This window comes from Varroa jacobsoni, unplaced genomic scaffold (assembly GCF_002532875.2).
Source record: "Varroa jacobsoni isolate VJ856 unplaced genomic scaffold, vjacob_1.0 scaffold_914, whole genome shotgun sequence".
Taxonomy (NCBI): Eukaryota; Metazoa; Arthropoda; class Arachnida; order Mesostigmata; family Varroidae; genus Varroa; species Varroa jacobsoni.
The window spans coordinates 318,303-342,867 of record NW_019213816.1 but is presented as its reverse complement, the minus strand read 5'-3'; the positions used below and the strand labels follow the sequence as shown (position 1 = coordinate 342,867).

The window sequence follows — 24,565 nt, the reverse complement described above, 5'->3', positions numbered from 1 at the left end:
CGATATTTCGATGTCGCAAAAGACAGCAACGTCCACACTGATTTTTCCAAAAAAAATCCACTTTGTTATAATGGATCTACTGTTCGGCGTGGATCGCAGTCAACACATATTTTAAATGCGCCGGAATACAAGTTGCCAATGACGTTCTCACACCGCAATAAACAGCTGGTCGTAAAACACGAAGAGTATAAATTCATGCACGCACGCACGCACGCACGCACGTACACATACTACAAATAAACATGGTTATCATTTATGCTGAGTTTCGGCATAGTTATAGCATTCAGGCAAGAGAAATGTCGATGCGGCCAATAGCGATTGCAATAGCCAAAGTGAATTTTCTCAACACACGAAAACGCTTGGGATGAAACTATGATACGGGAAAAAAAGCTAAATTAGCTGATGGTTGTTTCACATTACGACGGGTCCACAGGCGGCAGATTCAAAAACCACAACAGTTGCATCGGTAGCTAAAACGGTCCCGACGCAACAGGCGGAACAAAACAATAAGCAACAGTCGTAGCGATATTCGTACGCACGGCCTCCTGCTCCCCTTTGCAGTTTGCCGTTCTTCGAGCCACAGAAACATGAGTGAGTTAAATGTCTGGTATTTCGGCGGTGGAAATAATTGGCCCGATTTGACTAGTCACTGTTACGTCCACTTAGAACAACAACTACTACGTGTGCTAGTCATCACGGTAAGGGTGCTACCGACGCTGATGATTGTTACGCAGACAAGCCGACAGACGATCGCTGGTAGATTAGCAAGTTACGCCAATTACATTAAGAGGTAATTCGTTGACTGTAGCTAGCAATATCTTACTACTTACCCCTTCGACAGCGACTTTAACAGCATCAGCGGCAGCAGGACTTTACCACCACAATTGAAACCTTGAGGCTTCACACAAAAAGGCAACGACGAAAATAATCACGATAGATAAGTAAGTTGAAAAACCGTTTTTTACGCCGTGATTATAACGACTGACATCGCCATCAACAACGACAAAAGATCGACAACACAGACGAAGTAGCAAAAATCTAGCTAACAGCAGATAGGGACCGAGTATTCATAGAAGTCGTTACGCCACTATTCACTAAAACCTTTTCAATGCAGAGCATTTCGGGCCGTCATGCCAAAGTTGACCGCACACATACACTAAAGTCCCACGCTACATAGGTCCTCATTTAGTAATTAAAGCTGAAATCTCCTAATCTATAAAGAAAACATAATAAGCCGCTGACGATTTTCAGTATTCCGTTAAACACGAAGTGAGAATAGAGCTATTAAAAGGTTATTATTTACGCAGACTGTTTCCTTACATACTAACTATTCGCGTCCACTAATGTTTTTCAATTTAGCCTTGCCTGCGGCAAATAGCAGACAAGAATAAGAACTGTCGGAATTGGACAAGGCTGATCTGTTCCGCGGAATCGATCTTCAGCCTCAATGGGTAAGTATTAAAGCGTTGTCCTATCGCGTGCACATTGTGCAGGTAACGAGATAAGGAAATATTCCCACGTTATTAAGTCTTCACTTTTAGCTGTCAACTAACCACAGGAATCCTATCCCGCCTAATCGTCTTCTGGCTCAGAGATTGGTGTTGCACACCTTAAGAGAAACACAAGGACCGGCCTAATGTGGTCTATCGTCTAGCCGTCCTGCTGAAGGGAATGATGCACATTCAGCAGTATTCGTCTATCTAGAGCACCTACTATTATCACGTACATAGTAATATGTTTGTCGTGTTCGATGTGCTATTTCGCGCCGTTAGCTAATCTGATAATCCTCTTCATCAGAGGACAGCATCATCCATTGTCGTAGCGTATGGTTTCTCGCCAGAGGGGTAGCAGCTCTAGGAGAGCTGATGTAAAGAACATCTTTCGTAAACTCAAAGCAAGAAAGGAAATACTCTCCCTCCTACTGCTACCGATGTTCTAATAGCTTCCACTTCTCACTGATGTAACTGTCTGCTAACATCTCTGCTGGGTCATCTTGTTTGCTGCGCCATCAAATCACAATTCAGACTCTGAATTACGTATGTGATACGTCTCCTTCATGTTGACTTGACATGCGTGCCCCTAATGCTACATGCGTACATGCTAATGCGTACCCCTGGTTATACCCGACATGTGATGAAACCTGTAGAAACTTGTCCTCCTACAACATACACATGTAATGGCAGTTAGGGGTTAGCAGGTTCCCTTTGGAGGATAATTTACATTTTCCAAAAAAAAAAGATACTCCAAGCGCCAAAAGGCGACGACGTACCGGTTCCAAACATTCGCGTATGATTAGCAGACACGTCACATGATAACAGGAATACGACCGACGAAGAAAATGTTGTTCCCTCTCGCTCTCTTTTTTACGCTGTCCTTTCTTGTCCTTCCGCTTTGCAAAGCCAGCCACTAGCGCTGAGCACTTCAATCCAGGGCCTTCGGCATGCTGGCATCAATGCATATGGGATCTCATTTGTACACACGCCCTTGTTCCAGTGGTAGCGAATCAGCAGAGCATTGGACAAACGACCCAACGGCCAATGTAAGTTCTTCTTTTAATCCCTGCATCTAATGTCTACACGCTTTTTACAAACAGATCACCCTTGCCTGACACGTAGACAGTAGTGAAGGTAGAGATTATATGGACCTTATCGATCGTCCTTAATTCTTTCCGCAAGAGGTGTCTCGCACATCTTCAGTCCGCACATTTAGAACACCTCAGGATGTTTTCAAGTGCTCAACGTCGAGCCCCCATGAATCCAGTGAACGTTTGCGGGTGTGAAAACTGTTGAGGGTGTTGACGGCTGGCTGGCTCTTGTGGGGTACCAAGCGAGTAGGCGACAGACCGACTGACACGTGACATTGACATCTCAATTGAAGGTTAATACTGTCGCAGTCTGCCACTACCGCTGAAATTCTCGTCACTGCTATTAATACGATCCAATCTGGTGTCTTAGGTGGTCGGTCGGACCCGAAAACTAGCGGCAAGGAAAATTTCACACCCAGCGACGCGAAGGCACGACACAAAGGATCTGCCTCGGATCGCTTTTTTCTCCGCCCAATCAGACCAGCTAACTGCTTCAAAGCAAGTCTTCCCAATAGAAGGCCAAGCTGATTAAGACTGAAATTCAGTTGTCTGCTTAGAGATTTTGCAGTCGACCGTCTATGTGGTCAAATATGGCTATCGCTGAAGCTGCTATGAAACTCGGATAAAAAAGACAGAAATCGATCACTGCGGGGCAAGAAGGAATCTTTGTGTTGATTAGAGATAATAAATCAGACTATGGTTTGGGCTCCTTCTGAGCCGAAGCAATACGATAATTAATAAACGTTTATACCATCGAATACGATACGTTCATTGAACAAGGTACGTAAAGGTCTTTAAGTTTAAATAGAAATTTAAGGTTGTAGTTCAAAAAAGTAATCTAAACAAAATATCCAATAGAAATAGGTATCATCTAACAAATAATGATCGAGAACTAGATACTGAAAAGTGGTCCTATTTTAATTAGAATGTTCTCTTGGGGTATTTCTGATGTTTTTGTTCGACAACTGGGGTGGGCAGGAAATTTGTGCTTGTCTGTGTCGGCTTGTTGCTTGTTCGCTGCGGGTAATGAACGCACACACGCAGGCAAACGGACATTTCACAACTGCGTTCTCTCGTGTTATTACGGCCTCATTAAACACAGCAAGCAACGCTCTAGGCTCGAGTCGACATCCGATCTACCCGACTGCAGGGACACATATGCAAGCACCTCGTATCTTCTTTCGATGTAATAGAAAAAAAGCACACTAACCGACAATCAGTCGGTATCCCGTGAGTGCAAGGATCACGACGACCCCCGTGGCTGCCGCCCGAGCACAGTACCTACGGCTCATGGGTAGACCCCATTGGTGAATGATGCGGGAGGGAGGGAGGGGTAGCCAAAAAGGAGATATTGGCTTTCTAATGCATTCGTAATGATTCCAATTCGCGCTCGTTCATATTATATCTATTTATTATCAGCAAAGCGCGAGTTTAGGGAGCATTGTAAGGTTCCTACGGAGAGCACATCGAAGCCACAGCAACCGAACGCTCCTGATGTATGTTCGAGTATGCACATACTGGTCCTGCTAGGATCCTGGGCTATGTTGCTGTTCCACTCTGTCGAGGTGATGAATCGAGCCAATTTGCGGGAGAAAACCTAACAAAGTCAGTGGTTCTCTATGCATAGGACTCAAATGGAGAGCAGATGTAGATCTTTAGCTGCAACTATATATATACAGGCATTTAACTGTACGCCGTAGCTTATTCAACCAAGCCTTCTATTGCGCTTGTCTGATCTATCGAAACTTCACCTGGAACCAGGCCTGCCAACTACGCTAGACTATCGTATTCTTTTGAATCAATACGCTTGTCGTACTACACCTCCTATCAGCTATTATTCAGATGAATCGGTTTAAAAATGTGAGATTACTTTTAGCGCCTGTTAACACATACGGCTAGTGAAGAAGCTTGACAACATGTAGAAGCCCAAAAGCTTGATTAATATAATCAATGTACATTTTAAGCTTTACGACACAAAGAGGTTTTCCGACCTGGTACTAGGACTAGAAATTAACTATACACTACATAATTGGTAAGTTAAGGCGGTACTTTCTACATCATAGGACGGTTAAAAAGGACATACGATTTTGACCCGCATAGCGACAGTATATAGATAGATGCACGCCATATCGACCATCCCTGGCCATATAAGAGACAAGTGTGTTTATAATATGTACGGGTGCCTATCCACTTATCGTGTTCGATCTGTTTGTCCTGAAGGGTAGGTGTCCCTCAATATCAAATGAGCACGAAGCCTTTTCAGATTAGTCAGACTGTATCGCGTCTTAATTCCCTAAATATGGACAGTGGGCTGCGCACCGCTGGTATTCTGCACACAATGAATCTGCTATCTCCGATTGTAATCGCCTGTTGTTGTTGTGTCCGTTACTTGTGATTGCCGCTGGTACCGGCAGCGACCGCGTGACCAACGATCACTTGGGTTCCGCGACTCGAGTCCCTCGTCGCTTTTACCCAGACCCAGACACATACACACACACGCATACACGTATATATGTAGTTGCCAGCAGTAGCAAACATATCGTCTTAACGATTCCTAACAAACCCTCCACTAGTAGATTCTCGAATTCTCTCGCTTATTTTCTCTCGCTTGCTCACTGCCTCCGTTGCTCTGTACAGTGCACACAAAACCTCATCCGTCCAATTGGCATATCGCTACCCTGTGAGAGTGTGACTGTGCATGTGTGCTCGCACGTATGCACACGCCTGTGCGGTGTCGGGTGAAACCCTCGACCCTTGCACTAACCCTCTGCAGATCTAAGCAGCAGTCATGGAGAAAGTAGGCGGACAGGGAGAAACTACAGCCTAGGCAAAGCCTGTCAACTTACTCCATAGACGGGCGAACACCCACAGCCACCCAATCCTCTCTGGCACATTCCCCCCTCCCCATGACCCTCCCCATCTTCATCCTAGCCGTACCCCAGACCGGAGCCCAGCGACCACTCGGTTTTCTCCAGTCTTTATGCAGTCGCTAGCGATCATCCGCCGCCTTCCTCCTGGTACTCCCCTGGTATACATATCCTTCCCCCAATATATAACTCCCATATCCCATCTCCACATGGTCGACCCCATCAAAGCAGCGATATGCTTCATATGGCACCGTCGTGGCCGCCACAGCCGCCGTAGCGACGGGCACGGCTGCAGCGGCGGCGGCGGCGGCGGCGGCGACGGCGGCGGTGGTGGTGGTGGTGGTGGTATTTGTATGGACTGCTCCACGCTCGGGCGATCAGCGCCAACTTGGCTGGGCTGTGCCTGAGTGTTCCTCGCATTTCGCTCTTGGGTCCAGACTCAGGCATTGCCTGCTGCGAAGGCATCGCTTGCACCGTCCGTGTTGAGCGACTACGCCGCTACTATCCGGCTGCGCTTCCGAACTGCTACCTACTGCTTGCCTGACCGCCCGGCTCCCGAACGAAGCGCTCTCTTTCGATCCCTCTAAGGCTTCACCAATGGCGATGGTGTGGCGGTTGTGTAACGAAAGCGGGAAGGGTGGTTGTGGGTCGGCGACGGCTGCTGGATGGTTGGCTTCGAGTGCGCGTGTGGCCTCGGAAAGATTTCATTTATTGGGGTTAAACACCCTCGACAGGGTAGAGCAGCCCCGGAGACCCTGTCGTAGCAAGACACATGAAGCGGGGGATGGTGAGAAGGAAAACGACAGCGAAGAGCGATATAGAGAGGGATTTCAGTGGGGTGATGGTGAGGTGGCAGTGGTGGTGGCCACTGATAGAGCGACAGCTCAGAAGTGCTACGCAAGGAGAACGGCTGCCGACGAGAGGACATACGAGTCGGGGGATGCAGTTGCAGGAGGGGCTGCGCCTTTAGGGGAGAGGTCGATGGGGCTGGCGGGTGGCCGCCATCCAAACCCCCCACATCATCCCCGACAGACCTGGGCGATGGCTTCACGATTTCCAGCGAAATGTCCCACCGCTTGTATTTAGGCGTATGTGCGACGCTCCCTCTGTGAAAAAGGCTCGAGGAGAATTACATACAGAATTCGATGCTTGCAAGAGAGAATGTCATGGCAGCGTTTTGTACCCGACGTTCCGCATAAAAGAATTTGGTGGTCGCTCGGCTAAGGGCGAACGAGGTCGAGATTTAGTTCAAGTAGATTCTCATGGACATGTTCAGCCTATCGATGTAATATAGTAACGGTCAGGTCACAGATGACATAATGTCACAGTGAATCAAAAAGATCGCCCTAGTTAGATCGTTATGAACGGTTAACAACTAATAGTTGGGTTATGTACTTATTTCAGTAACTGATACACCACAGACATAAAGCCATACGAATCACAGGCATCGTTTGCCCCTTGACATATGTTCGCTTCTAAGAGTATTTACAAACAAATGAAAAAGTTCCGTGACTCGAGACTACAAGAGTATACACATCTTATCTGTCTATTAATAAAAATGCACCTGTTCTCGAGACATGTATAGCCGTAGAATTGCATACAAGAAAGAGCTGAACGTCGTGTTTTTTTCATGATGGCATATTGTGAAAGACGCCCCTTCGCCTTAGCGGCAGACTGGAAAGACTGCTGTTAAGGGACATCCTGTATATGTGCACACAGACACTCATGTAAACCGTAGTGCCCCTGATGATGGCTTGTCAGTGCACATTCGCTCACCGGGATGTGTCCACTTTTCTTGTGCAAAATGGGGGAGGGGGTAAAACGAGTCCTAGGTTTGATGTGTGTCGACTGCAGGTCGAAACATTGCAGTAAAGGCCACGACTGCTAGGCCGATGAATAAATGTATGCTAATAGTAGTGCATTAGAAGGAGCCGCCACTAGTGAGTACCCGCCGTCGAGTGACCGTTCAACAGCCTGTTACTCCAACTCTATTTTCTCTACCTTCGGAACGACATCTTTCATGACATCAAATAACCAAGCTATAGAGTAGCGCTTAGTGACGGCTGGTGGTCGTTCATTGACGGCGGGTACATTTAGCCGGTCTTGATGCAACACATACACGCACATACGACACAGCATGCACAATAGGCGAACTTAAAGCATGCATCAGCAATGATCCACAGTAGCAGTAGCGTACACGGCGATTCATCGGCCATAATTTAATCAATGCGGATATTAAGCATCACGAGATAAAGGGCCACCGTGGATCGACTTATGATGATTAAAACTAACAGTAGCTCAATTATCGACTCCTCGCTCAGACTGTGTCCTGTGCCGGCTATTTGAGATATGTAAATATTTCCTGTTGTTCCGAACCGTTGAACAGCTTACAGAAGCCGTTCTGCATGCAGCTGCCTCTTCATCTATATCCAGGTAGGCAGGTGATCACTTGGTCGCCTGTTTACTTGGAACATGACCCAGTCGGCAACATGTCCGTTAAGATGACCATTTTGCCCTTAAGCGTAGCCCCACTAAGCGCACGGCAAATAATGACTCTTAGTAAACTGATTCATAATTAAGGAACATTATCACATAAGCGATCCTAATAACTATAATCGTGACAGAAATTTGCAGATCCACAAAAGCCCTTTGAGGGTTGCCGTTCATGTCAGACATCCTCAACGTTATCCAGATCCTCAACGCATCCAGATCCACGTTACTAAAGCAAGCATATAATAGCATATGACGATAAGGACATACATACAAAGCCCGATATAGGAACTTGGCACAACATTACACTATGATATGATTATCGAAGATTTTTAAGAGGTCCCAAGACCTAAGATGAACTACTCCAGTTACTGATGGTATCTGAAAAATTGACTAATTAAATTGTACTGTTGTTACTCACCATCATTGAATTGCTGCGTTGAGCGTCGCGTGTTCTCAGGGTGATGTCCATGAACGAGATCCCCCCTTCGGCCAATATCTAAATGGACACGAACGGGTGCCCTACGACCACTGCTGCAGCGTTGAAAAATAGGACCGTTTCCCCAATCGCTGATTTCGGCTGATAATGCTGACGACTTCGTTGCGTCCACAAAGCGAAACTGTCACCGCGCGACCCTTCTATGTTGACACCGGTGGAGCTTTTGTTATGGTCCGTGTTTGTACCGATTGGTCGCTCGTCTAGAAATGTTTTGCTATTGTGGTTTCACAAGAGAACCTTTGATGAGGTGAGATTAATATATAGTTTTAATGAATTGTTGCCGACCTTCGCACTAGTCCATGACACGATCGTCCCATATTGCAAAAAGGATTCAGTACGGCCTCCAGAGGGTTTTCTCGTCGTCTTTTTTCTTTTTCGATCCGGTTTCGTCTTCAGAATCACTGTTCTCATCCCCAGAACTACGCCTTTTATTCCTATACGTTTCGTCCTTAAGCTCACAGGGTGGATCCTCTTTTTCATCGAGGTGGTGTTCTTTATGGGAAGAAGTTCCCGGTGAGCTCGGAGGTTCTGAGATATCGCGTTCACGTTGTTGGTCGCAATCAGATATTGCACCGCCGCCTCCGCCACAGCCACCGTCATCGTCGTAGTCGTCGACGACTGACACGGGCGGCGAACGGGCGCGCATGGGCGAACATGGAGGCGATCGCGAACTTGCGCGCGAATCCTGCGAACTTGGGTTTGGACTTGACGGCTGGACGCTTGCCGGACGCGGTGGTGATGAAGATCGTGATCCTGGCTGTTGTTTGTTACGACCCAGTGGATGGTTGCTGTTTAAGCTTGGTATGTGAAATGCCGTTGAGCCGTGTGGCGCCAACGCTGCACCATAGAGACCTTAAGCGATAAGCAGACAAATAACAACCGAACAGGAGTAAATTAGGGAAGCTATGTAGAAATAAGGATAGCTTACAGAGCTTAGTGATCTTGCCTCTCTGCGCTTTCACATTCTGATCGAGATAGAGTTTCTTTAGCACTGCGCTTTCTATCCACTTGGCAGAGAAGCTGCAAAACTTCAGCTGCCATTTGGAACAAATAAAGGCGATAAGGAGTTAACAGAACGCGCAGAGTAGTTGTGACCTTTGGAAACTATACAGAGACTTACTTTCATGTTAATAAAGATCTAGATTAACAAACTCAGCTAGATTGGTCTACATATTGTTATGGAGCCAGGACGTAGAAAATGCGGCTATTGCACCATAATTCCATTTACCGGGATAGAGTAATGCAGGATGAGTAGGATATAGGCCAGAACCCCCGTTTTGCTGCTGTTGGGCGTGTTGTTGTTGTTGTTGTTGTTGTTGCTGCTGTTGTTGCTGCTGCTGGTAATGGTTATGTAGAAAGTTAGCATAGGCGGCTGCGTACGGATTCTGCGATAGTAGCGTACTCATTGCTGCAGCCTGGCTCGATATTACCGGATTACTCTGTAAAGGAGCACAAGGAAATAACGTAACACGATAAAAACATGATAACCCGTATATATGTACATTACACGACTGAAACTATTAACTATCTGGTTGATTATAGTCAATTTTTCATACGATCATATAGTAAAACTCACACGTAACCTAATTAGGCGGGTAAAATCAAAATCAAAATAAGAGCAGCTCGTTCTACTTCAAACTTGTAAAATGAGTGTTGTTTTGGTACTTTGCTTTGCGTTCCATCTACGGATACGCTCCTTATTTCTCATCAACTGCGTCTCGTATTATGAGCGTCGTATGGGGAATGAAGAGGTTTTCTTCTTTGCCCAAAGCAAGCACAGGCTTCAGGATCGCCCGCTGAGGCGCAACGGGAGTCCAGCGCTCGTAGCGGGACATCAGTGACATCGCACACAGACTTGAATGCTCCGCTGAATTGGTAGAGTTTGCATTCGTATTGCGGGGACAGAAAAGCAGACGTATGGCACGCGCCCTTGTTTTAGGGAAAAGCTCTGCTTCTAAAGTTAGGCAAGCGTATAGCGAATGCCATTCGAAATTCATGTGAGTTGGGGGAAAGGTAATTCGCGCAGCCTCCACCGTTGCCACTGGTTTTGTTTATGTTGGAAGCTGATAATGATGATGACGATGGTGCTGCTGCTGCCGCTATTACTTCTTCTAAGACTGTCAAGAACAGACACTTGTTTGCAATAGACCCTAGTATTGTCGAATCATCCAGTGAAGATCTTTCCTCTTTCTTCATCGTCGGCGGCAGACAGCAGCAGGTGGACCGACTCACTGACGACTAGAGGTATATTTTTCGGGCTCAAAGAGAGGACAGGCGGTGGTGGCTAAGGCTGAAGAAATAAATATCGGATCTGTTGGTTTTAAAAGAATGAAGGGACTGCTGGGAAGCACTTTGATTTTTCTTATTTAAAATTGTAATCGTAACGAGTCCCGCTAGCCCATGCTGTCCCTCCTCTTTGTCCTGTTGTTCAACTACATCGTTCCTCCGCCGCCGTATTGGTTAGCTCGCTTGCAATGAGCCGTGTTAGTATGACCAGATGATGACGAGTCGATTCGAGTCTGCTACAGTGGCCGCTTTTAGACCAGATCTCCCTCGAGCAAAAATGCTTTGAAGGCAGAGGCTTGGCCCCCGGCCCACGGCTTTCTGGGGTTGACGGCAGTAGCAGCGGTGGTTGCGAGTTGTTCAGGAGGAAGAGTCAGTTTTACGAGCATCTTGGATTTAGGAGATATTTGTGGGACAACTCTTAGTTAGTAGAGGAAGCGTTAGAGGGCGCCACCGAAACGGTTTCGCTGGCTTTCTTGCGGTGGCTGGGTGCCCGCGCGTGCGGTCTACCGTGCGGTTGGGAGGGCGGTCGGGCAAGTGGTTGGCTGAAGGCCGGAAGGCCGCTGCTACCACCACTACAACTGCTCGCAATGAGAAAAAGGAAACCGCCGCCTACAGACGACGTCACCGCGGCAGTGGCAGCAGCAGGTCGGCCACGTTGCCAATTGCTGCTCGCAAAAGCAGCAATTGTACCCGATTCGCGCCGTCCGTCTCACGCGCGCGAGCGTTGGCAGCTCGCCACCACAACGACTGCCGCCATGTCGGCGACCGACCACCATCGACCAGCTGCCCCATTCCCCGTACCTCCGCACAAACGACCGACCCACCGACGACCGTTTGGAACACAGCCGCCAGAGAGGCGACAGCGAAGGACGAGGAAAAGATGCCAGAGTGCGCCTCGAAGCCGCGAGCCTCTAATGAGTAGTGTGGTCGTCTCGCGGTGCGGTAGTGGCAGTGTCAAAGTGTGCTTACACTCAGCCTACACGGCGGGTGACGGAAAGTAGGTGTACGTAATATATCAATACGTCGGTGTAATCACGACGGTGCTGGCCGTAAATGCTCGCCACTACAGATTGCATTATCAGCCCCGTCAATTCTTCCCTAATCTGCTTCCCTCTGTTCTGTGTTCTAGACTAGCTTTTGATCAGGCGTCGTCCTTCAGTTTATGAGAAAGGGGTCAGAGGTGACGATCATTTGGTACATGACCATTGTGAAAGAGCAACATCACTGCGTAGAAAACTAATGGAAAGGGAAATCGTCTATGATAGCGTAACACAGCACAACGCCACGCTTCAGAGCACAGAATGCCAGTCTTACCCCTAGCCACATAGTCCCAGTCAGACTAATGCTACTTGGTTATGAAAAAGGCTAGTCTCGCCACTGTCCTGCTTGTCATTTAGCCTAGATGAAGGATACCGACGGAACTCCAGATGAGGCAATAAATAGCAGCTTCAGAGGACCGCAACAGCTCCTCATATCTTTGCATAGGACTCGGCCAAGATTGATCAAAAAGCACTGATTTCGGCGCTTAACTGAGTTAAGAAAACGCATTTACCAAGAACTCGTTTATAAGTGCACTTTCCTCTTAAAGCCGCAATATAATAATTGTAAGATGAAAATACTGTAATGCGTGTTTTTTAGTCAGTCCCGATCAATGCTAGCTTGTCGATGATTCGTAAACTGCTCATTATTCAGCCTTCCCTACTCAGCCTTTATATTATTATACAAAGTGTTCCCCTTGGCGAGAATTCACCCATTAATGACACCTCAGATACTGAAGCGTTGGCTAACGAAAATAACTGCCAACCGTTGCTTTCTCGCACCTTTATTTGCTTGTATCGTGTTTTTTAATATATTGTAAGCAATACTGACGCATGAACTCCGCACAACGACATTTCTGAACGAACGAACAGAGCAGGCCAAGAGGCAAAATTCGAGCCAGGCAATGTCGATGCCCCCAGCTACTGCCCCGTCTGTCTGCCAGTGAGCTCGTCCGTTCGTCCTAATGTTATGCGTTGATATCATCTAGTTGGACCTGCTCCTGCTAGCGGCACTTCTGCGCCTCGATGCACGACGCTCTCACAAAGTTTGAGAGCAAGAACTTTGCACCATTGGCCGGTCGCTGACAGCGAGGCCGTCCTATTGCTTGCCTGTCTGCCTGGCGAACTACCGTTACCACCTACCGTTACTGTTTGTGCCTTCGCCTTGGATTTGGTAACTCGCGTTACTCTGCCATAGCGGAAGCGCCGATGGCGGTTTTTTGCATTTAGTCGAGAGTTACTGCCGCTGCCGCCATCACCGCCACAGCTACTACTGCTCAGCTCGGCGTTGTGCATGGCCGGGTCGAGTCGGGTTGGGTCGGCCAGACCCGTGAAACTCGTTGCCGCTGGCATCTAGCGCCGCACCGACAGCAGCAGCAGTAGTCGTCGTCAGTACAATACAGGGAACAAACAGATGAGACCGCTCTCCAGGGTAAAGAGGAACAAGAAGAGAAGCATTGTCAGGCTTTAGCAGAGGTAGCGTCTCTAATCCAGTTTTAATTAGCAAAAAGGAAAAACCAGCCGAAAAGGGGCAGCAGGGGAAACGAGCATGCTGGGGCCACGCTGGGGGAGAACGCACAACGCCGGAGATGGTAGATCCGCTTTTAGCGACGGCGACACGACCATTGCCGCTGCCGCTGCAGAAGGTGTTTGCAACAGATTTAGAGATACTTGCACCAATTCAACTTCTCTTCCAATCAACCCACTAGCCCATATTCCGTCTTTCAGTCTTTGCTGTGTGCGCTCCGTAAAAGAGCAGGGCGATAAGAAAAACCAAAGGGTTCATTTAATACATAGAAAGTTGCTCGAAATCGTAGTACACGTACCGTGTATAGAGGAACGTCTTACCCGTTGTGCACTATTCTGTTTAGCTTTTTGTGAGTGGCGGTAAGTCAAAACAACAAAACCTCAATGCGAGACAATATTCGTAACCTACTTAGGAAGGCTGAATCAACCAATTCTGCATCAAAAAAAACATCTATACTGCCATTAAAATTTCTTTTTTTTTTTATGGGCGGATCACCTCACTGGTTTCTACAGTTATCGCAAAAAGACGCAAGTGTACTAGAGCTGTAACAATTTTCATTAATTTCGATTGTGTGACCATCAGCATGAGCGTTGTTGTTGTCGTCGTCGTTGTTTTTGCCCAGATGGCTAGAATATAGTCATGAAATAGCGAAATGAGCGGGACGGGGACGAGGGTTAGAGGTGAGAAAGAAACAAAGCAACCCAACGATAATAACAACGCCCTGACGACGCAGCTGCCGTCGCTGATGATGATGGTAATTCTTAAAAATGCTCTCCAAGTCATTCTTCAGGTCGCTTGTCGCCCTTTAGGAAACGAATAGGTAGGTATGCATGCCTATTTAAACAATCATTTTACGGGATGATCACGCAAACTGGCTAGCTTTGTTGCACCTACAAACGTTATTGACTTCACTTACTTTGGTGTCTATCCAGCTGTTTTATGTGTCGTCTTAACCTGGTTTTCATTTTTACAAATTCACACGAAACAACCAGTTTGTCAAAGTCTTCCGTGAAATTACTCAGCTGCTGATACAGTGGTGTTAAAAAAAAATATTGAACCTTTTTCACAGAGGCTCTAACACGTTGTAGAATATACACGAAGACAAGTTAGGGAAGAACGAGCTATATCTTTCATAATCATTCCACATCGGGGGCAGAATACTCAAAGCAGAAGTATCAGCTCAGCAGAAGGGATGAAGGCGACGGTACCGAGGGCAGTCAGCGGCAACAGTTTCTGACTCACTCACTGACTGCTTAGCTGGCCACCATAACTATCCCTATAACAACAAAACAATTCGCACAGAGAACTACGATACGATACGACACGTCTGTTTCTTTCGCTGGTGCTGCCTCTCATCCGCCACCCACTCTCGTAGCCGTGGTGCCATATTCTGTCCTGTCGTATTAGAATCGACGCAAATAGCGGTCTGCAGAAGAAGCGCTTCATGAAGAGATCTTCGGATCAACTTTGGACTGCCAAGCTGTAATGATCATATCCCACCTTGCCATAGCCGTCATAAGAATAATCAGCACGGCCATTGTTATGGTTTAACATCACGGCGTCATTGTATTGTCTTTTATACGTCGACAACAACAGTAACACAGTGTGGGTGTCTATATGTAGTGGTCGCTGTAATAGTGATAGTAAAGAAATGGTAGCAGGTCGTTTACTTTGTATGTGGCGCATGGTTGATGAGAAGAAAAATTGCTTCCTGCCGACAGGAGATAGGTTTTTGTTGTTGTTGTTGTCGTTATGGTGACGGCGGCGGCCGTTGTCGTCTGCACGCTGACGACTTGGACCCACGGAACGTAAGGCAGTGCGTAACAAGCGAACCCTTTAGCCTTAGTCACACACATTCGGTCACTCAGTACTTCGCCTTGCTCAGCGTCAGTTGACTGAGCCTGCGTTGAACCATGACCGCACCACGCATTGGAAGCAACAGTGGCCGTAACTTCTGTGCTTTTTCGGTTCTGTGTTTTCGTTCCTCTTATCTCTTTGATATATAGCACAGACGCATACACATACACGCACGCACGCGCGCGCGCACGCACGCACGCACGCACGCACCCAATAACGCCATCATTATGAACACAAATATCAATCGCCACCCTGGCATTGTCACCGAAAGAAGCTCAGAACCATCTCTCCATACGTGTGTGTTTGTATCTAATGCGCTTCCACCATCGCGCTGACATCTGCACTGCCGTCGTCGTCATCGTTGTTTTAGATGGCCGCCATGAGCCGCGAGGGCGTCACTTACTCGTTTGCGATATTGAACAGCTACCATGATTGTCGGTACTCATTTAAAAATGGTTCCCATTTTTGTGGCAGATAGATATTGGTTAGTTGAAAGCGGCATTTATTCACTGTGTTGCGCAAGACGGTGCCAAGCAACGAAGGCTGTAGCATGCCGTCGGCGATTTTCGCTAGCTGAAGATGAGCTGTAGCTTACCCTGTTCGGCGAGCTTCTTCATCAACTGACAACAATGAGCATGGCAAAAAACAACAGCAACGATAGGAAGAAGCAGCAAAAACGAACGGACTGTGGGAGGAGCGGGAACAGCAATAGGGGAATGGAAAGAGAAAGAATATGATTCCATATGTCGCGGATCGAGGCGGTGGTCGCGATAGAAATGGTGCAATTGTGCTACAGAGAGGTACCGCGCATCAATGTTCGTCTACCAGAAACTGCTGTTGTTATTGTTCTGTGGCCGTAATGATAAGAAGGAGTAGGAACGAAAGAGTGAGAAAGACGCGACTGGCTAAACGAACGCGTTCAGAATCTGCCGTGGACAGTGACCATCTAAACAGCGGCTGATAACAACGACAATCGTTATCATCATTGGCGTTACCGCCTGCGTAGATGCAGCCGCAAGAGAACGCCCAACTGGCTACGACGACGTTGAAGCTGCCTCTGATTTTTCAAACAACGGGTGCCATGATCTATCGGCAAAGGCAGTGAGAACGTGAACTCACTCTTCAGCTAGTGTTTGTCGGTCATCGTCCCAGTCACCATTTGCATTAGTGCTATCATCATCAAGGTAACGAACATCGCCGACCGAAGAGGAATATCTGTAGACCAGCCGACAGTGGCGATGTCATTAGACGAGATCACATCGACACCAGTTGCCGGTGCCGCCATCATCATCTGTCGTTGGCCGCCTACCACAGCAGAGTGCGAAATGTCCAGCGTAGGTGATCAGCAAAACAATCAGTCAGTAGTCAACGAGACAGATCAGGCAGGCCCACACAGCATCGATGTGTTATAGGTGGCAATCAGACGGTAACAGTTGGCGTTTGGCAACAGGATGATATCTCAACGCCAGTTCGAGTGAGCACAAGAGATTACTAGTCAGTTATCAGCGAAGAAGCGTGCAGGATTGCGGCAGCGTCTGACGTGATCGTTGCCGTCAGGCCGATCGCAGGGAAGCGACCAGCTTCGAGGAGCGATGACAAGCAACATCACTACGTATAAACAGCTATATCAGACAAAGTCTGACAAGTCGTTATCGATACCGCTCAAGTTCCGTTATAACACTGACATATAGGACGCTACTGCGGCACGTACTGCCGTTGTGACAAGAACCGTATCATTAAAACTGAAATGCACCAATCAGCTGTTTTGATGGTGTTTTATAAACGTCTTTGGCGCACCTCGAAGCACTACGATGATGGTAGCACTTGATTTGTGCTACTCAATGCTCAACGTATGCCAGAAGCATACCTCTGGAAATCATTTCAATTCTATTGCATATTCTTAAACATGGAGATACTGTCAATACTCAGATTGTCGATATACGACAATAATAATTACGCATATACCTGTAAAGAATTTTGACTGAGGCCAACAAGTCCTTGTCGAAGTTCAGCGAGGCGTTCAGATAGACAGAGATCCTGGGCAGCTGCGGCAGCCACGGCGACCGCAGCTGCACTACAATTGTAGCGTAGAAGGTTTAGCGGTAGTGACGATGAATCGTGGTTTGTATTGAGGGTTGCCAGCGGTGGTCCGTTACAACCCTTCGAGGTTGGGGATGTCGCTGGCGAGGTACGCTCCGCCGTTGAACCTGCAACGCAATATATAATAAGCTTTAGCGCGCTTAAATGGCTAGCAAGGATTTCTCTATCCCTCTGAACCGCGAACATAGAACCGACATAAAATCACTTGCTTTTCTGCTTTGCTGTGAACTTATATTTAACTTCGGTTAAATGTATCACCTTGCATCGCATTATCGAAGTATGAAAGTTAACTACTGTCGACGTATAGATCCGCAGTATATTATTATGCGTTTCCCTATAAGAACTACTGAAAACTATCTAAACTGGGGTTAAAACTGGGCATGGTAGTAGTGACGGCAGCTCGCTGATGAGTATAACTGTATGTGATTTATGGACTCATTAGCCAGCACGGAATCCGACCATGGCACTGATACGGATATCAGCCGGCATCGATCGATATCTAAGTTTACTCTCGAATTTATGCGTTCAGCGATCAACGACATATATTATGTATACGTGTACACCATGCAGCCTCAAAGATACACACGAGACCCGATTGCTTTGCTTGCCTCTAGACCTAGTCATTGATTGGACTATAGGTGTGTCACCATCCGCGCGCTCAGCCATCTGAATGGCAAGCTTATTGTTCGTCGACAACAGCTGATTGCTGATTGTTCTCAAGTTCTAAGTAGTCTAGGTAGTATCACGGGTTCAATATTTTTAAATATAGTTCGATCGAAACAATCGGTTTGTTAGATCGTGGTAATGCAGAAAAGCAGCGCATGGACGCTAGGCAGCGAGCGCTGGGGCTTGCATAACTAAGTACATAGAGACACACGCACACACTGTCCAATACCCCCTCGTTTGCGATCCCGTCTCATCATCTAACCTATCGAATAGTGGACGCTCGTCTTCGAAACTGCTATCCTCAGTTCTTTCGCCGGAATTTGCCACCGACAGCAGCTCGAATCCTTAAAGGACAACATACAATGTGTTGTTGCCCATTCTCAAGGTTCAGGAGCTCCCCCTCTGTTTGTTATTGTGACGCTCTTTTGTGCCATAGAGCGAAGAGGTTTGTCGAATCGGACCGAATACTCAAGTTGCAAACACTCGACATCCAGAATCCGCCTGCGGGCTTGGCCGTGTTCACACCAACAGCGTCGACAATTCGTGGCCTCGTAGCCCCTTGGCCACGCTCACGAGAACGATCACAAGCAGGCCTTCACTGTCGTCGCTTGCTTACTCGAAAAAGCTCAGCCATTAACTGTCTCGAACAGCAGCACAAGCAGCGTCTACATGACAGGATTGACCTATCATGTTATTGACCGCCGTGCCCTCTGTACATATTTGGATCCAAATGATAGATTTGGACAATTTACAGTTCGGTACGTCCATCCGCTCATTTCATTGACTGTATAAACCGGACAGTTTATGCTGCTGAGACCTGCTTCATTTGACTTCATTGTCATCTTTTAGCTGAGCCGTCCTGTTGTAACGGACATCCTACCTACCTGCCTGCTGTTAACATTTTCAAACCGTTTTATCAACCACGATATGGGATATTAACTTGATACGACGAAGTTTCCGCTGACTAATTCGAAATTTATTGCATTTTGGTAGACGCTTGTGCTCACGACGTCCGAACAACGACTCTGTTCGCGGGACAAAAACGGGAAAAGTTGATGGAAGCATATGGGGAAAAATAGACGGACAGTTAGTAGTTGTAGACTGGGAATCCTAAGTTAAGTTCCTTCGTAATGGCGTAGTTTATTTTCAGATGGCAGCTGAACTGTACAGTGTACTAGCTACCGAACGGTAACAAGTAGCTATCAATAAATTACATAGACTTGGTTTTACATAAAATGGTCTAATGTCTTTTATTATTTCTATGCGTCAACTGGTTACTCCGTTGGCGCTGCCTTGAATAGTTACCCTTCTTTTCCCTTTTCTATAGACTATTTTTTAAGCTGTACGCTGTTCATAGAAGTTTGACAAAGGCAAGAATTTCAGTGACGCTTATGAACGGGTTCTAAGGCTCGTGAACTACTTTGGGCATCATTAAACCTGCGTGGTATCTGGCGCCGACAGGAAATAAAAAAAATCTAAACTGTTTTAGTAATGCGCAACTTCCAACATGAGAAGAGAACGAAATGCGTCAAGTTCAGTTCTCCTGACGGGGGCGGAAAGGAATAATCTGTGTGAGGTGTGGCGTAAAAATCGAACTAGCCGCTGCTATTTAACTTGATCGCCAATTCGTTTACTTTATCCCCAATGGACGGGAACGACCACTGCTACAGCGTCCTGCTGCTTCTGTAGGTCCTGTTTAGGTTATGGCAGTGTATACAGGCTGCATCCTCTTCCCCTTTTTCTTCTTGCAGGGTGACGACGAAGATACAGTTGCAGCTACATCAGCTTGTTAACTCGCTGAGAATGATGATGTATATGTTGTCGGTTGCTGACTCTCAGTTGTTTCTGTCGCGCTTCTTCGACTCACTTCCATCTCCTCGTTCTAGGCCGCTGCTGCCTCCCCTGCGTCTCCTTGTCATAATACGTAAGGCTATCTGTACCTCATGCCCAACTGCAAATGTCTAACGCAGCGATTCAAATCAGGCCAATATGCAGCACGGCTGGCAATAAACGCAGTCGGCCGCCGCTCTTCGCTAGCACCGGCAGATAGGACATCTTAAGTCCTGTATTGTCTGTTGTTTGTACCATAATGCACGGAGTACGTGTCTGTTGATTGCTGTATTATTATATACCCGACGTTCCTTCATTTCGGCGGAATAGTCGAACGTCACGGCCATGCGCACGGAGATAGAGCACAGACCAGACTGGGACATTTTTAATGAACGAGTCATTCACGCCGATATTATTATCATTTTGTATCCGTTTGATCGATAAGTCCGAGTTAACATTTGGTGTATTATTTAGTACGATTGTTCGCTCTTAATAGCATAAGTTAATACCTTTAAGGGAAATGTAAAAACACAATAAATTATATTCACTACGATCAAGTAATAACCGTTTTACAAACACGATTATGCCTGCAGCGACTATTACTCATGTCGATGCTGAAGTAGCGATATTTTGAGTAGTCTTCTTAGATCGAGGTCGAAGCAACGAGGACATTCGGGCAGCGGCATGTTGGCAACAGCAACGGAAGCACCAAAAGTGGAAGTGGCTGAGTGCTGCCCCGCTAAAGCCAGAATCAGGCAGATGAAGTGGAGCAGTAGAGTGAACGGACGCCCCTTTGGCAAGATCGCCTCCTATGCCCTCCCCCCATCCCCCCAGACTCAGCTCCTCGGCCCTTCGGTATGAGCCTGTAGGGATAACCGTGATCAAGCTGGAGGGGTTAGGCGGTCGGTGAACGTGCCTTCCGGTTCAATTAAAGACGAAGCGGAAATGAGTGTGGCCTTATGCAGCAGAAGGTTCCCCATGACCGACCGACCCACGACAGACAGATAGACCGCCGGTTCATTGCTGCTGCTGCTTCTGCTGTGGTCTGCTCCAGCGAGCAGCAGCAGCAGCAACAAAATAAGCAGACCACCGCACGAGACCAGCCACCATTTTCTCCGGCTGGCGAACCGCAGCGAACATTTGCAACTCGAACACCCAACAAGCAGGTCGCCTATCCGGCAACTAGCCTGCTGATCGGCCCAGCTCCCTTCTGAGAGAAAGAAAGCTGAATTTAGGAGCAGGAGTCAATGAAGAGGCACGCAGCTCTGGATGACTAAATGCGAGTATACTGGTAGGTTCGTAAGCTACTTACTACCACCATCACTTAACCGTCGCTCAGCGTTATGCGGACTGGATTTTGACCAAGGAGTTGTGGACAAATCAGCCCAAAGCCCGCAGCGATCGACGAAATGATCAGGGCTAAGCCAAAAAAGTCCTTATAAATTCTCGGTGTACACACGCTTCTGTATCGGAACGATGCGGTCTTGGAAACAGTAGTTTAGCCGATGCCGTGGCTCTGTTTCGGCAAGGCCACTTGCCCACCATCATAGGCAAATTAACAGAGAACCTATCTCAACTATAAACAATTAGGTTAGTCCTATACCATATCGCGTCAGTCGAGCGTAATTGCATTTATCGGTGCTTCTCTTTTTAGTCTGGCTGAGCTTTTGAGGAGCGGTTGATTTGACAGCTTCTTAAAGCCTGAATAGCCGAAGTAGACTGATTATTTGCATAGATAGTGGTGCGTCGCCTGTTGCCGACCTAATAGGGCAGTCGTACTCGTTCGCATTCCTATGAGCGCCGCTTGCATTCTCGCGTTACCCCCAAGATTCTCTCTCTTGACTTCTAGCCGCTACGACGTCGCTCCTAGTACAGCGCTATTGTGAAGGTATTTAGGCATACCAATGACGAACATAATTACTGTTCTATGGGTACACCGTGCCAACTTTGGCCGCTATCGTATATTCGAAGCCACATAGGCGAAGGCACGAGCTGGCTAATAGAACGATCGAGGTATCGCCGCTTCTTAATGAGATTGCTCTTATTAGCGTTAGTGCGGATAGTTGACAACACGAGCTAACTTTACCGCGGATTGGCAAGACAAGCTAGGAATTTACAATATTCCAAATTCGAACTAGTTGAGCTCGCCTCCTCTCGCCAACTGATTGGCTGCAGATTCGCATAGTTTCGAAGTACCGCAACCTATTCCCACTCAATGTCTATAGGCCGCCATGTAAAATACGTACCTAGACGAACTCATATAGCTGTATTTTATCGAAGCGTTACGGTACAGTACAACGGTGAGCGGTACCGTTGACGACAACGCTCGTATTGGCTCGGAGCGCTATAGCCGATACACGCCTGGTATATCAAGGCGTCTCGGTGTTGTATCTAACGGCGGTACAATAGAACTTGCTACTTTCAGAGTGGGCGTTGTCTGACGAGATGCAAATAATGTCTACATTCTATGAGAACAAACCCCGCAGTGAGTCAGTGGATGAGCGACGGAGGGAGGCTAGTGACTGGGTAAGCGCGTTGATCGAGGCTCAGAAAACGAGCCCGTTTAGAAATTAGGGTATCACGCGGTAGTTAACATGCTTCGTATGCGCCGAACCAGTACAAATCCACTATAGCGATTCGCATACTACTCAGTGGTAGGAGATCCCGTTAACAGATCAATGCGAACAACGCAGCTAAACGACTACATCACCCCCTATCCTCCTGCTCTTCGTCCGCGCTTAACAAAGCATTGGTTGTTACATCGAAAAGGATGTACCGAGCTTGAACGATTGTAATTCCCGTTGTTTTCTATAGTGTCGAAGGCTAGAGAGTGCGTGTCTTTACCGTCAGAAGCGGCAAATACTAACACTGATCGAGTTGAAACGTCTCTTTATCTCGATGCTAACTCATCGTCCCCGTCACCCTCGTACTTCTTCCCCGCCACTTTGCTCCTCTTACACTTTTCGCTGCCCCTTGTTCCTCTCGCCACTGTCGCCGTCGTATTGTCAAACGGCAAATAGCTTAGTAATGATGGTGCTAATGATGATGGACAGCGAGCCTATTATTAACGGTCTTCTTTCAACTTAAGAAAGGAGGGGGGGAAGGTATATATATCGAGAGAGAGTGTGTCTGCGAGGAAGGGGCAGGGGGCAAGGAGAAAGAAGAAAAGAGTAAGGCATATAGATATGGGGGGATGTCTTGTAAATACTAAACATAGCAGATAAATCAGCGAAGCACAGGAAGGCTGCCCACACGATGTGGAGCCGTCGATACAGATCAGTGGCAAATGTCGGTTATACATCACCTCAAACTATCGAACGTATACGTATATTATATGAAAATGAGATTAAGCTTCACATTGCAGCAAGCCAACAGGTGAAGCACAATTTCTTACGACTAACTAATATAAATAAAACACAAAAACAAAGCAGAGAGTAAATTACGGTTAGAAAAAATCTCCACAGAGAGATTTTCAGAGAAACCGAATTCGAGCTACTAGCTAAAATAATAAAGTATGTGATAATGATATATTATTATAGGTACCTGGCGAGGTCGGTCTGGAGATCGGGTTGTTGGGATTGGATACACTGTTATTATCGCGAGATTCGCTGGAAAAGTGGCTGGAAGGTGAAGTGGCCGGCGGCGGCGGAGCGGGTGCCGCCAGGATGCCGCCAAATGGTGCGAACGGCCTTCCGGGACCGCTGCCCCCGGGGTACGCTCCTCCTCCCGAAGGCCAGTCGGTTCCACCGTTAGCGCCGCACGATACGCCGCCCACTGACACAACGTCTGAAAACAACGAACAACATGGTCAAGTTAAAAATATTTCAATTAAAATTTATAAAACCCTGCCAATGGCGTCACCTAAGGTGCGATCTTCACATTTCAGCAAATAGGTAAATTTAAATAAACAATGGTGTGTCTTTGTCGGTTTCCATTATTTCGAGTACAGTTACGTTGCAAGTTTCTATGGTATAGTTGGGTACAGTCTATGCAAGTTCCCAACGGAGGCTTTTAGGGCAATAAGGGAGTTTGAGAGTTCTAAGTTAGCATAAACATACAATAATGGATCTCTAGCTGTAATCTGCAACAATACAATCAGAAAATTATAAGACATTGAGCCGTGAACTGCGTCGTTCCTTCCATATAACTCTGGACCGAGCGTTGAAGAGCAATGTCCTCGCGACAACGAAGCCCGACTCACATCACAACAACATGAATACGCACTTTGTACCTTCCTGCACATTCTGCAGACGGTCGCACATATAAGCCCTGTTAAGGGCCACCCCAACCGCTAAGAATCTACCCGTTTCTGCCTTACAGAAGCTGTAGACTGAATACTACATGGGCGCACGAGTGTACGTATCTGTATGTCTATTACATTGTTGTCGGTAGGCTATAGCTACACTGGGGTCATCCTTTCGTCTACAGCAAACGTTGTAGACGGATCAAAAGGGTATAGGCGCGTGTTCCTATCAATAGGGTTACTTGATTCAATTTTAAATACCGATTAATGCTAACGTAATAGTTTGAGTCAAATATTGACTCGGGCTATCAAACTGCTACAATCTTTCCCTTATGAGAGGGCAAGCGCGATCCGTACGAAGCTCTAGACTAGTTTGCTGAGGCTGAGTTGGCCTGTTGATCAGCTCTATTCAGTGGCCTTCCTGAAAACGACAATGGTGTAGTCCTAAAGGACAAAAGTATATACGAGATAAATGTTAGCGGTAGAACTGCTAAATATTGAGGCTCAGCCTGGTAATGGAGCTGTAGGAAAACGACTAGAGTGAGAAAAGCTGCGCTCAAGCGAATGAACTACTAGCC

General features: G+C 47.1%; 1 protein-coding gene and 1 long non-coding RNA gene across 3 annotated transcripts in view; one reads left to right on the top strand and one right to left on the bottom strand.

The window, feature by feature from the left end:
* Positions 1-24,565, bottom strand: part of LOC111264928 (uncharacterized) — a 154,036-nt gene that overhangs the window by 3,360 nt on the left and 126,111 nt on the right. For both annotated transcript variants that reach the window (XM_086970254.1, XM_086970255.1), the window contains exons 4-7: positions 23,288-23,530; positions 17,114-17,355; positions 9,669-9,879; positions 8,363-9,292 (exon numbers count right to left, since the gene is read on the bottom strand). In XM_086970254.1, the coding sequence (XP_086826380.1) occupies positions 8,772-9,292; positions 9,669-9,879; positions 17,114-17,355; positions 23,288-23,530 (1,217 nt within the window). In that variant the 3' untranslated portion in view covers positions 8,363-8,771. The remainder of the gene's footprint in view (positions 1-8,362; positions 9,293-9,668; positions 9,880-17,113; positions 17,356-23,287; positions 23,531-24,565) is intronic.
* On the top strand, positions 779-23,356 carry LOC147752884 (uncharacterized). Its single transcript, XR_015312867.1, has 3 exons — positions 779-941; positions 1,360-1,451; positions 23,284-23,356. It is a non-coding gene; the product is annotated as an uncharacterized LOC147752884 (long non-coding RNA).